The sequence below is a fragment of the Antechinus flavipes genome, chromosome 2 (assembly GCF_016432865.1).
Source record: "Antechinus flavipes isolate AdamAnt ecotype Samford, QLD, Australia chromosome 2, AdamAnt_v2, whole genome shotgun sequence".
NCBI classification, from domain to species: domain Eukaryota; kingdom Metazoa; phylum Chordata; class Mammalia; order Dasyuromorphia; family Dasyuridae; genus Antechinus; species Antechinus flavipes.
In genome coordinates this window covers 613,684,025-613,698,483 of record NC_067399.1, presented here as the reverse complement: position 1 = coordinate 613,698,483, position 14,459 = coordinate 613,684,025, and the positions used below count along the sequence as shown (strand labels likewise).

Sequence of the window (14,459 nt, the reverse complement as noted above, 5' to 3'; positions counted from 1 at the left end):
TCAGATCTAAGATACTTCATTGTATAACCTATCTCCACCTGTACAATGAAAATAGTTCCTGATCTATTCTTTACTACAATACATCATTCCTATAGCTTGTTTTTAGCTCAGTTCAAACGCCCAATACAAGTGCAGTGCTACCGTTTAGCATCAGTCACAATGTTAGAGCCGAACTTGGGAAATCCTGTGCAGTCCCCTCATTTTCAGAGGATCTAGAGCTGAAGGAGACGTTAGAAGGCCATCTGGTCCAATTCCTCCATTTTATAGATGAGAAAAGGGAGACCTAGGAGCTTCAATAACTTGCTCAATAAGTAGCAAAGGTGGGGTTTTGCCTCTGGGAATCAGAGCTTTTCTATATCTTATAGAGAAGAATCTTTGTAATGACTTTAGAGATATCCACAAGACTCTTGGGCCTTTAGAGATTCTGTCCCCGGGTCATGTATATGCGTTGTTAGATGGGCTCTGGTTCAGGTTCCATCTGTTCTGACAATCAGCCAGTTCCTTTTTGTTTTGTCTCTCTTTCCAGCAAAAGAGCAATACTTCCTTCCAGGTAAGGGACCTCTGAGAAGTGGGGATGTCCCGGGAGGGCTGGGAGGACAAGGGCCCTGCTGCATGCCCAAAGGGGCCAGGCCTAGGCACTCTGAGAAGCAGGGTGGTCCCCAGGCCCCAGCTGCTTCCTGATTTCTCATGTTTCCTTCCTTCGAGCCAGGCACAGAGGATTACCGGTTGAACAGCGAATGCAACAGTGATGCCGTCTGTCCCCACAAGTGCCGCTGTGAATCCAATGTGGTGGAATGCTCCAACCTGAAACTCACCAAGATCCCAGAGCGCATCCCCCAGTCCACCGCAGAGCTGTGAGGGCACCTCCTCTGCCACTCTGGCCTTAGTCTTGTCCTCCCTCCTTCCTTCCTTTCCCTTTCCATGCTCCTCTTCGGTTCTTTCTGGGCTTGCCTCTTAGCTTTATTTTCTACAGCTGTCAGAAAGACAGCATCCTACTATTCAGTCTTGGGGACTGCTGGAGGGGCAGTTAGTCACCTCCATCCCAATCCCTGCTGAATCATTGGGGTACATAGGTACTGTGGTGATTGTGGTAACCTCCACTTATCCTGAGACCCCCTCAGTTGTGAAATCAGTAGGTCAGTTGGCAGACTGAATTGGCAGATGGCCTTCTGCCATAAACATCAGGGGATAACTGGATTCCACCCTTCAGTGAGATGTCTGGACAGTTTTGATCCTTTGCTGCTGATGAGCTGATTGACTTTGAACAGTGTACTCTATTTGTACCCCAGTTTCTCATTCTACAAAATGGGTATAATTATGCCTTCCTCCTACTTAAGCAACATTGGAAGGGTAAACATGTATTTATATATAGCAATTATCCTGTTCTTGGAAGTAATGTGAGATATATGTTTATTTGCTCCTTTGAGCCTGAATACTGAACTTAGGCAAATGGGAAACAGTGATTAGAAAATTAAAGTTCTGTTTATAGTTCTATTCTGAAAGATATTCATTTGTTGCCTTAAGTAGGAGCTTCTGATTTGCCAAGGATATGCTTGTGAAATTCATACATATTAAGGATTTTGCAAACATATTATGGATTTGTAAATTGAGACCTCAGTTTAAACCAAATTAACAAATATTTGCTTACTATAGCAAATATTTGTTAAATAAATACTAAGCTAAAAAAGAAAGATTTTAATGAAAAATAGTAAAAATATGACCTTAGTGAATGCACTTGATAATATCTCCTTTTTCAGGATACTCTTTAAAACTATTAGCCAAATGCTGATGTTGATCTATCACATATGTGCGTTTATCAATACATGCAAACATTCAATATAGATGTAACTTATTTATCTTGAAAAAGTATCTTTAATTATCACTGTTTTCGCTCTAGATCTACCATTATTTTAATCTGACTTAAAGAGTGGACTCTTTTTGAGGTGGTGATGTATTTTTAATGGAATTTCTCAGAGATGTCCCTATAATATTGTCATCTGATAGCTTCTTCATTTGGAGGTGACTGCAACTTCTCCCGTTCAAAACCTCTTCTTTTTCTTATCTATCACAGACGGTTGAACAACAATGAAATCTCAATATTAGAGGCCACTGGGATTTTTAAAAAACTTCCACATCTGAAGAAAATGTGAGTCCAATTTGATTCAACAAATATTCTACAAGCCCCTAAAATGTGTGGAGCACTATGCTTGGTGATACAAGGATAAACAATCACAGAGATTGCTCACAAGCAGTTTATAGACTAGTAGGGGAATATGTTATATATACCCCCAAAAATGATATTATGAATGAATACATAAGGGAAGGAGGGGGAGATCATTTTCCTCCTATAGAGATCAGGGAAGATATTGTAGATAGATGTCATTTAACCTGGAGGTTGAACAATGGGATTTTAGCCTGATTTTGAGGTTGAAGAGGAACTCCAAGCACCAGGAATAATGGTAACAGGAGAATTTTCTGTTAGAGAGTAGATGCTGACCAGGAGACCAGTTAGATGGAGGTTTCTGGTCAGATAGGAGTTTCTCAGGGGTCCAAATCTGAGAGAATTCTAAAGGAGAAAGGGAGAAAAATAACCACCTTTGTGGATAAACAGTCCTGGATTCGAAGCCCTCACTGGGTCCTCTTTCTCTTTCCCTCCTGTTGTCCCCAGCAACCTCAGCAACAACAAGGTATCAGAGATAGAAGATGGTGCCTTCGAGGGGGCAGCCTCAGTGAGTGAGTTGCACTTGACCGTGAACCAGTTGGAATCCATCCGGAGCGGCATGTTCCGGGGTCTGGATGGTCTAAGGACCCTGTGAGTACCTGGGAGGCAGTGAGTGGCAGAGACATTGATAGATGCGGATTGGGATGATGACTATTAATATGAGAAGGAAAGATGGGGTTGCCAGGAAATAATGGGACTTGTTACTGTTGCCTTGTTACAAAAAAATATTATTTTCTGTAGCACTACTAAGGTTATAAAAAGCTATTTGGTCACAAAATCTTTCCTGTCTTCTGCTGAGGACTTAGGGGGCTGTCTTGTGCATATGAATAATCTAAGTCATCCTATGTCTTAAGAGTAAATCAGCATGACATCAACATCCTGAAGGGACAATCCTCTTGAGTGCAGAAGAACCATTGCAGATAGTTTAGATACATAGAGATAGATAGATAAACATATGTAGAGGATACATATATACATATGCATAAGGACATGTGTATATCACATATAATACATACACACACACACACACACACACACACACACACACACATATATATATATATTTAGTGTGGATCTGGATTTCATTGGTGTAGGGAATTCCCAGTAAGAAAAATCTCTAATACTGCTCTACCATTTGTTTATTTCAAAGGAACTTTGATTTTTAAAAAGCAATAGGTTTCCAGAGCTGTGTTCCATTCCCATCTTTGCCACTTTGACCAAGTTACTTCTCTCTAGGCTATAGTTTTCTCATCTGTAAAACGAGAAGTTTGTACTTAATCAGAACTTGTTAACCTGGAAAGATTTCAGGACCGTCAACTTAGATGAGAAAAAAATATTACACCATTATTTTACACTCAACTTATAAATGAAATTCAGAATCTCCTTCAATTATGAATAGCACAGCACAGATTTCACTGCTCAGGGGAAGAAGCATTTGATCACAGATGTGATATCCCATTACTCTTGGCTACATTTTCTCAAAATACCTTTTACACTCATTATGACTTCAAATTTCTCCAGTTATTGGACCCATTGCTAGGTTATATGCGATTACAACCTTCCTATCTGCAAAATAGTAATCATGGTATCTTCTGTAATTCTCTGTATTTTATTTACATATTTATTTTATGCCTTTAAAAGGATTATTACGCGAAGCAATATCTGGGTTTCGCCAGACCCCCAGAGAGTTAGACCCAAACACGGTTGGCCCTTCTGACCAGAATGTTTCTAAGATCGCTTCTGTCTCTAAGTCCTGTGAATCCAGAAGGAGGGTTCCTTTGGGAAGCAGATTCAGCAGAATGGTTTCTGAGCCAGGAGGACCCCTGCTCCCCCTTTTTTCCTTGTTTCCGCAGAATGCTGAGGAACAACCGCATCAGCTGCATCCACAACGACAGCTTCACAGGCCTTCGGAATGTCCGGCTCCTCTCTCTTTATGACAACCAGATCAGCACCATCTCACCTGGAGCCTTTGACACCCTCCAGTCCCTCTCCACTCTGTAAGTTGGGTGCCCCTTGCTCAGCTGGGAGGTCCCTGTCCCAGAGGCTGGCAGGCACCTGCCCCAGGGGCCCCAGCACCTTCCCTGCCCGTCTGCTCCAGGGACACGTAAGGGTGTGATGGAGTAAAACTCAGCCAGAGTCAATCTCACCAGACAGGGCCATATCAATTTTTTTTCCTGGTGACCAGAGACCATTGAGGCTTCTTAGTTGAGTCAGGGGTGAAAGAGCATATGATGCTGCAGTCTTCTCTAGCCTTCGTGATGCAGTGATGATGGTGGATAGAGTGCTGGGCTTCCAGTCCAGAAAAGTTGGATTCAAATGCCACCTTACACATTTACTAGATGGGCAGGTCATTTAACTCCTCTTGGCTTTAATTCTAAAAATCTGTAAAATGAGAGAGTGGACTATATAACCCCTAAGGTCCCTTCCCATTCTAAATTTACAATGCAAAGGTGAAAAGTGGCAATAGTCTCCACGGTCTTGGTCAAGGTCATACAACTTGTATATGTGAGAGGCAGAATTTGAATCCAGGTCTTCTTGTCACTTGAGCTGGGTCTCTAAGCATTATGGCATGCTGCCTCTCAGATACTGTGAAAAGATTTGCTGGGAAATTCACGTTAGATGAGAATGGTAGAAACTTAGCTGTAGGCTACTTGGCCTTTTCCCATTGGATGTCCTACTTAACTAAATGTAAATTTTGTAATTCCTGCATGGAAATTTATACTTTTAAAGTATATCCTTGAAAAGAAAAAGATTCTGATTTTATGGTAGAAATAAATAGCAGGTGGCAGCCTGCCTTGGGAGTGGGTGAAGGGAAGGAGCCAAGAGAAAAAATGAAGAAGAGAAGTGTTACTCATTGACTGTGTAATTGAGATAAATCTTCCTTTCCAGCCCTGGTTATCTTTTTAATTCCTTTGTTGGGCCTTTTCATACTCATGTTTATTCTCCTCTTTCTGATAGGCAGCAGACTGGTCAGAAACCTTTTGAATCAAAACACTTTAATTACCATCTCTCACCTTAGGGGAGGGCAATGATTCCAAATACAGAGAAAGAATATGGTTCAGGTGGGGCTTGTATCAGTCTAGCATTTCTTGTTTATCAGTCAGTTCAGTCATGTTGGAGCCCATTTTTTTTTTTTTTTTATGAGCCCATTTTGGGGTCAGATACTAGAGTGGTTTGCCATTTCCTTCTCCAGCTCATTCGAAAGACTAAGAAAAGTGTCTGACGCCAATTGTAAACTGTAAAATGCTGTAAAAGTTTATATGATTATAGATATATGATCATTATTTGGTGTGTTGGGAATCCCCTGAACATTATGCACATCCTTATTCAAAAGTAAATATAAGCATTTATCCTAAGGCCAAAGAGGAATGATTTTTTAAATTATTACTCTATTTTGGATTAAGCTTTCCACTTTCCCCTTCCACTGACAACATTTTTGATATTGCGCTGTTGATTGTAGGCTTGCTGGAGCAGTGAGGTCCCTCAGAGGGACCTCAAAATGGTCCCAAATCTATCGTTAATATATTTCTATGTGTTACAGAATAAAACTTTTATAAAATTTGATATATAATCTTTATATATTATTATAAACTATAAATAATCTATATAATCTTTTATAAAAGATTAGAATATGAGATATGACTTTTCATATCAACAGTGATCAAATGATATGACTTCAAACCAAGTGATATGACTTGTTTAAAAAACAAATGAACACACTTGTTCTTATATATGTCAATGAGTGATGTCCCTTTCAGTAGTTGTACACTTGGTCCGGTGAGCCACCGTTGCCCAGAGAATATTTATAGCTCCTTTCTGGGAGCTGTTTCCAGTATCTAAGGCACAGGTTTTCATGTGTGGCCAAGTTGATTCCAAAGAGGAATTCCAGTGTCACTGAAATAAGGATGTGGTGTTTAAAGGGGACGCAGAGCATTTGGAGGTATTGTTTTTGTGCACTTGTCAACTTGGAAGACTCCTTACTCTCATGACACACTTTAATATATTCATACCTTTGCAAAAGTTGCTTAATCCAACACCCAGAAATATGTGGCAGTTATGAGGTCTTTTTTTAAGCTCATAGAACAAAGATAGGTGGGGACAAACACTAAAGTATTGAACTTGGAATTAGGAAGTCCTGAATTCAAATTTTGCTTTAAACAATAACTATCTGTGTGATTTGGGGCAAGTCATTTAACTTGTTCTCTTCTGTAAAATAAGGAAAATAATAGCACCTTCATCATAAGGGGATAGAAGATTCATACAGTGCCAGAATTGGAGTCAGAAAGACTGGTCTTCTCAAATTCAAATCAGATATTTCCTAGCTGTGTGATTCTGGGCAAGTCAGTTAGCCCTGCTTGCCTCAGTTTCCTCATCTGTCAAATAAGCTGAAGAAAGAAACGGCAAGCTACTGCAGTGTCCTTGCCAAGAAAACCCCAAGCGGGGTCATGAAAAATTGGACACAACTGAAGAGCGACCATAAAGCCTCATTGGGTTGTAATAATTAAAAGAAAGAATATGTTAAAGTACAACATAAATGTTAACTATTGTTATTATTGTGGTTGTCGTTATTCACGGCTCCTTATCTTTTTAGAAATCTCCTGGCTAATCCATTCAACTGTAACTGCCAGCTGGCCTGGCTTGGGGACTGGCTCCGGAAGAGGAAGATCGTGACGGGGAACCCCCGGTGTCAGAACCCAGACTTCTTACGGCAGATCCCACTCCAGGACGTGGCCTTCCCCGACTTCAGGTGTGAGGAAGGTAACTCACAGGCATCCTGGGGAGGGGGGCCTGGCGGGGTCAGCCTGGGAACTGGCTAGGAGAAGAGGTCGTGGAGTGAGCCCTTAGAGGGCAGCAAGGACTTTGCCAGGAGCAGGGGGCTCAGGCTTCTCCACAAGTCCAGGCTGAAGCCAGCTCTCCTTGTACCTCACAGTCCCTCTGTATTTCCTGCTGGAGACCTGCAGGGCTGGACCTGGGACATACCCTCCCCCTTCTCCTAAGCTCACTTCATCAGATCAGCCCTCCTCACTCTAGGATCTTCCCATTAAAGAACATCTCTTGGGTTCCAAGAAATCACTTCTCTGATGTCTTCTCAGGAAGGAGTCAGTTCCTGGCTTGTGGACATACTTATTCTCTCTTGAATTCTAGTTAGGAAACCTTTCTTCCCTTCTCCCCCAATCCAAGGCGTTGGAGCCTTTCTTTACAAGATTACTGTCCATCTATTCTACATATTTTGTACGGATCTATTTTTATACTTGATGTCTCCCTCATTAAAGTATAATCTCCTTGAAAGTTCAATGGAAAGAGAGTTGAGTGTGGAGGCAGAAGTGCTCATTCCCATTCCTGATTTTGCTATTTTTCAGCTGTGTGATCCAGGAGAGTGATTTAATTTTTCTGGGTCTCAGTTTCCTTCTATCTCTAAGCTCTCTTCCATTCCTAAATAGTATGATCCTATGACTTTTAGGGGTCCATTATCTTCTAAGATAGTGATGGCTTTAGAGATAGAGCAATTTTGATTGTTAGGAAATCCTTTCTCATATTGAGCAAAAATCCATATTGCTGCTGCCCATCTCATGGATCACACTTCTACCTCCACAGGGCTATTTAAAATGAGACAAATTCCTTTTCCATACATGCAGATATTTAAAGGTAGCTCTCATGTCCTGCCCTACCCCCTTACCAAATTATACTAGATAGCCTTGGTTCATTAATTTTTCAAGATAAAAAAAAAAGCCATTTCTGATCAAGTTCCTTTGAACACATCTTAATTAATCAACAAGCATTTATTAATCGCTTACTACGTGTCAGGTACTATGCCAGTGACAGGGATAAAATGGAAAAGTTTAGACAGCCCCTACTCTCAGGGCCTTTCCATTCTCCCAACACCACTCTTAGATTGCATTCTGCAAAGCCTTATTAAGTTTCTACTCTGCGGAGAATACAATGGTAAACATTGGAGGAGATAATAAAGCTGTGTTAGAACATATTCTGGTCTGCATGGAGAATAAAGTTTTGTAGAATAATGAGACTCACAAAAGAATGCATGTTATAACATATTATGGTAAGTGAATTAGAGAGGGGCTAAACGGAGTGCTAAGTGAAGTCGGAAGTCATGGTTGATATGTGGTGGAGGTGGTAAGTGAGTGAGACTTTAAAGGATAAGTAGGAAATCCACAGCCAAAGAAAAGGGAGGGATTTCCAGCATGGGAGACAGAGTCAACAAAAACAGAGCAAGTTTGGGACACAGAGGAGGCCATTTCAGCTCCAAAGCTCTGTACATGAGGATAGTAATATGAGGTCCAGCTAAAGGGAGAGTCCATTTAGAGGTCCAGCTAGAGGGAGAGTCCATTTAGATTACAGTCAGCAGGTAATAGGGATTTTTGAATAGGTAGATGACACGATTGTGCATAGATGTAATTATGTGGTATGAATGGTAATTTGAGGGTAGAGAAAAAAGGTGGGAAAACCTTTTGCTGTATTTATTTATTGCAGTTATTTAGATGAGCAGTAATAAGGACCTGTGCCAGGGTGATAGTGGTAGGAATAGGAAGAAGGGGATGGATGCTAGAATTGCTTTGTAGCTGGAGTGGACAAGACTATTGGAGGTAAACAATATCAAGGTTTTAAACACTGGAAACTGCATACAGGATATCATTGACAGAAATGGACAAGTAAGAAAGATAAAATTTTGAGTGGAAAATCATTAGAACAGCCCTTGGGCACATTGAGTTTGAGGTAGTGATGGCTTGTACAGATAAATTTCACACACACACACACACACACACACACACACACACAATTGTTTTTGTTAGTTTTATAGCTTTTTATAGCCTTTTCCATCTCCTTGTGGCTCTATTTTGGGATTTTCTTGGCAAAGATACTGATTCACCTAGCTGTCCCCCAAACATTATATACAATACACACATATATGTATATATACATACCATATATAAAGTTACATTTATGTATATATATATAAATTGAGGAGATTTGGAAGCAGACTGGAAGGAGCCTTACTGGAGAAAAGTCCTAATGAGGACAGAAAGGAATAAGATCAAAGTAGAAGCCTTAATGACTTGATGAGGAGCAGAATTGCTTCTTGTGTTCCCAGAGGGAATGAAAGGAGAGATGATGTTCTGAAGTTTTGAAAGAAGGAGGAGGGGAATTGAAGAAAATCACATTAAATGCCTGCGTCTAGTTGGAGAAGTAGAAAACTTCAGCATTTTAAAAGTTTAAGAGATATAATTTCTAGGTGATTTAATCATTTTATTAATAATGGCAGCATGTTTATTAGTAAAAGGATGGCCATTTGGCCATCTCTCTTAGACCAAAGACAAAAATGGTGGTGAGCTCATGGCTGATAGGTCCTTTGGAAGAGGAGTGTTCCTGAGAGTGGTAATCAACTCTGATTGGTTAACAATTAATGAGAGGTGGGTTTTATAAAGAGAAGTGAGTTCACTCCAATGAGAGGCTGAGAGTGACATCATGTCACTCTTGAACAGAGAGACTGTTCCTATATCCAGACCACCCCCAGTTTTAGGCAATTGAGACAAAGAATCTATATCCCCCACCCAAGCCTGAGCCAGCTGGGTGGAGTAGCAATGCCCATGATGAGGAGAATGTTAATCTTATCTTTCACCAGCTCTGTCCTTGAGAAATTGGACAAAGAAATAGGGGAAAATCTCCCTAATTTTAATAACTGACTATTAATATGAGAGAAATAATCATTTTTCTCAAGGTTGATGATTTGCTTTAAGTGTCAAAGGGAGGGGTGCAGTTGATGGCTCAAGAGAAAGAGCTTGAAGCAGTACCATAAGGACTAAGAAAGGGGCTTGTCTTATGACTTTATTGGTCCAGGGAACTTCTGGACAAGGACTTTTCCTGCAACTCATATGCTTAGAGGGTTTCTTACCCAGTCTGAATGAGTACTACCTCAATCAAGTCAATGTTTAGTTTAAAAACACCACGATCTCTCACTGCATCCAGGGCCATCTCCAGTTGTCTTGATCTATATCTGGTCATTGGTCCCAGATGGCTCTGTAAGGGAAAGTGAGGCAGGTGACTCTGCCCAGCCCTCCCTCCCTCCAACCCCCCTCACTTACTTGTCATGGCATCCCCTCCCTGATGTCATGGTCCTCTTTGAGAAGGAAGGACAAACAACAATATGTATAGAGAGTTTCCTAAAACAGAGATGGCAAACTGGCTGCTAGGGGTCCCTTTAGGGAGTGGATCTGATCAAGAGTCTTACTAAAATAGGGCACTCAGACCAATTTATGAGAGGTTCTATCAAAGAAGGACCTACTGTTGGTAATTCAGAGATCAGGTTAGTGTCTGGATCCAGTGATTTCAGTTCTCAGGAAACCCAGATGAGCCTTGACTACAGAGGACTGAAAGCAAGAAAGGTGGGTCCCCCTCACTGATCATCCTTTCACTGATTTCTTTTCCAGGTCAGGAGGAAGGAGGCTGCCTCCCACGGCCGCAGTGCCCACAGGAATGCACCTGCCTTGACACTGTGGTTCGCTGCAGCAACAAGCACCTTCGGAGTCTCCCCAAGGGCATCCCCAAGAATGTCACTGAACTGTGAGTGACACCATTCGTGGGCTCCTCGGCCCCTTCTGGCTTAGCTAAGGCCATGCAGGGTCTTTGGGGATGGGGGAGAAAGGAGGAGTTTCCTATTATCAATATTAAAATCTCATATTTATATATTTGTCTAGAAAGACATCTGTCTGTCTAAATAGGTCTAGATCTAGACATAAGTACAGACATAGATATAGACATAAATATTGGCTTACCACTTACAAAGTACTTTCCTTATAACAACCCTGCAAGGTGGGCAGAGCAAATATTGTGGTTATTTATTGAGCTCATTTTCACTGATGTGAGGAGCATCCTGTGCACAAACTTGCTCCAGCAATGGAGATTTTAACTTTGCTATAATTCAGAGTATTAGAGAATAAGCTGCATTAATAAGAGGTGAAAGTTACTTGTCCTTATCACTCAGCAAATATGTAATGGATTGAATGCTGGACCCAGATTCAGGAAAAACTGGGTTCAAATCCTGGCCCTGTTTAGCCTCTCTAGGTCTCAAGTTTTTAATCTTGAAAATGAAGGGGAGCTTTGCCAAAGGAGATAATAATGGTAAAGAGCTTAGCAAAGTGATCTCTAGCACTGTATAAATGTTGGTCGTTTTGGTGGTGCTGGTGGTGTTATTGCCTTGAAGAGAAAAGCCTTAAGGGGAACATGACAGCTGATCTCCAGTATTTTAAGTGTAGTTCTTGGAAAAGGATCAGACTTATTCTGAGGAGCCACAGAGGAGTGAAGTAGGAGCAAGGGTAGAATTAGCCAACAGGGAGACTGAGTCTTGAAAAGCTTCTGATCATGAAAACTATAGTAAGTATTTATTAAGCACCTGCTCCTGGTCAGATGCTGTTCTAAGTGCTGAGAGCACCAGTTCCAGGTCTCAGGGAGCTCACAGATTAATGCATGAAAACAACTGTATATATGATATACATATCATATATATGACATACACATTATATACAGTGAAGCTATATATATATGATAAATTGGAAATAACCTAGAGAAAGAAGGCTCAAAGAGGGAAGGTTCCTTGTAGAAGAGAGATTTTAGTAGGCATTCAGAGGAAGCCAAAGAAGACAAGAAACAGAGAAGCAAGCGTTCTGGGTATGGATGGCAACCAGTAAAAACGCCCAGAGTTGGAAAAAAGGAATATCTTGTTTGAGGAACAGTAAGAAAGTTATAATCACTGGATCATTTGGCAAGCCCATTGGAAATGGGATCCATTTTCAGTCTTGGATTATATTAGATTCTCCCTGGGTTTTCTTCCAGCTTTGAGGTAGTTCCAAATAACTCTCAATGTATCATCCGAAGGGTGGTTACAATGTAAGTTGTGATATGATCAGTGCCAAAATTAATGATATAAAGAATGTGAGTTATTGGGCGCCAGAGAAGGGGGAGATCAGAAGGATCTGGAACAGTGAGGGAAGGCCTGCTGAAGGAGGTGTAATTTGAGTTAGTCATTGAAGGATAGTGAGAATTTGGATATATGGGGAAAATTTAGTTAGGAACATTGGAGTTGAAAGTTCAAGATGGCAATGCTCCTATTATGTTCAAGGGATATCAAGAAATATGACTGTTTTGCACTGAAAAGTTTGTATTGTAGGGACTGAATTGGAGAATAAAGACAAGGGGGCTACAATTTCTTAGGTACAAGATGATGAAAGAGTAGACTAAGATAGTTAAGAAATAGGGAATGGACCTAATTTTGCCAATGTGCAGCATTCTAGAGAATAGCTTATAGCACTAAGAAGGGAAATCATTTGTCCCAAGTCACATAACCAATTTGTGTCCAAGTCAGAATGCGAATTTGGGTTTTGCTGCCTCCTTATCCACCATGTCATGCTGTCCCTCTAGGGTCGTATCAGTAAAAATAGAAAGTTAGGGACACCTGGAGAACTGTATTTGGTGACTAATTGAACAGAAGGAAGAAGCAAAGATGGCTGAGATTTTAAGCCTTGATGATTGGGAGAGCTGATTAAGTGGAGAATTTGAACATGTTGAATAAGAAGTGACAGGACACAAGTGTCTAATGGGCATTTGAAGATGTGGAACTGGAATGCTAATGTAAAGTTACAAATAGAGAATTGAGTTTCGTTGGTGGCCCTCAGCAGTGACAGTTAAAGACACAGGGCAAGGAAAAAGTTGATTGAAAGAATTCCTTTTCTGTAAAATTAATGTGTTGAATCAGATGAGTTTTAATGATTTTTTGTAGCTTGTGATCTAGGACTCTGATCCTGAAAAGAGGGTCTAAGCTGAGCTTTGGATAATAATGCCTCAATTAGGTAATAGGAACAGGATGCAGAATTAGTAAGGAGACAGAGACGTGGCCAAGAAAATGGGAGCTTCCCCCCCCCCCATTTCATCAAATACATTTCTGCCCTCGGTTTCACAGGCTTTTAGAGGTATTATCGCTTAATAGTTGCCAAAAAAGTAATTATATTGCCTAATTACAACCACAACAAAAATGGAGTTCCTCCTGAAATTGGGTGTGGTAGAAAGATCACTCCACTTGGAGCTGGAAGTGCTGGTTTTGATTCCCAATCCTACTCCATGATCTTAGGCTTGCTATCTGCCTTCTCTGATGCTTAGTGTACTTATCTGCAAAACTGGAACAAAAATACATGCTCTCTCCCTTCAAAGGGTTGTTATAAGAGTCAAATGAGGTAATGTGTATAAAAATTTAATGAGGCAAACTGTTTTGGAACTCTCCACTGTTATAAAAATACAGTGCTCTGGAAGTGGGAGCAGAGGAGGAAATGTGGTGCTCTTTCTTACTTGAGAAGGATGACATGATTGGGATGTCCTGAAAAGAGGTTACTCTTGGCAGAGACACTGGTGGAGAGGGGGGCTAGCTAATCACAGGATCTCTCCCGCTTTCCTCTCACAGCTACCTGGATGGTAACCAGTTCACTCTGGTCCCTGCCCAGCTCTCCACCTTCAAGTACCTGCAGCTCGTGTGAGTATCCCGGACCGTCCCGTTTTCAGGGTCCTCCGTCCCACCTAGGAAGGGTTCATGTGCTCGAATGTGCCAGAGTCAAGAAGCAGACACAGCTGATCTCATACCCTGAAGGGAGGTTCTGGAGCCTCCTCTAGATTTCCACCTTTGGAAATAATGTCTTTTTCCTCCTTGTAGATCTGAGTGCAGTCATTCTGCCACTTTGTGGCCATCCTGGGAACCGCATCCCTCAACATCCCAGTCTAAATGCATTTCCCCAACTAACCTTCCCCGCTGGCCTGTGAATGTTCCCGGACACTCCTTGGCTCCATGAGGATGCTCGTTTTCGTTTAGATTTTAGGGAGCTAGGAAGCAGGCAGGGAAGCTACAAAGGGAATGGACACGTCTGGAGGCTTCCTCAGCACTTAATGCTAAGCCCCAAACACAATGAGCCGTGGCAAGGGCAGCTTGAAAAGGGGACGTTTGAAGGAGGAAAGGGGGTTTGGAGATCCCAGATTCTGCCCAGGGAGCCCCGAGCCCAGGGCAAGGCTGGGGTGCATTCAGTTAGAGGTAACGCAATTATAGAAAATAAGCCTTTACTATGTGCGCTGGGCGAAGTACTACAGCACCGAGTCAGGAAACTGAGTCCCAGAGAGTCTCCTTGATGCCCAGGAATGGCAGAAGGCTTCTTGAAGAAGGCTTTAAAGATTCAGCAGGTGAATCAGG

At 41.5% G+C, this 14,459-nt stretch overlaps 1 protein-coding gene across 6 annotated transcripts in view; it reads left to right on the top strand.

Annotated features, from left to right (window-relative positions):
* Positions 1 to 14,459, top strand: part of SLIT1 (slit guidance ligand 1) — a 256,670-nt gene that overhangs the window by 201,383 nt on the left and 40,828 nt on the right. For all 6 annotated transcript variants that reach the window (XM_051981768.1, XM_051981770.1, XM_051981769.1 and 3 more), the window contains 8 exons: positions 527 to 550; positions 710 to 854; positions 2,072 to 2,146; positions 2,669 to 2,812; positions 4,075 to 4,218; positions 6,813 to 6,979; positions 10,666 to 10,798; positions 13,686 to 13,754. In XM_051981768.1, the coding sequence (XP_051837728.1) occupies positions 527 to 550; positions 710 to 854; positions 2,072 to 2,146; positions 2,669 to 2,812; positions 4,075 to 4,218; positions 6,813 to 6,979; positions 10,666 to 10,798; positions 13,686 to 13,754 (901 nt within the window). The remainder of the gene's footprint in view (positions 1 to 526; positions 551 to 709; positions 855 to 2,071; positions 2,147 to 2,668; positions 2,813 to 4,074; positions 4,219 to 6,812; positions 6,980 to 10,665; positions 10,799 to 13,685; positions 13,755 to 14,459) is intronic.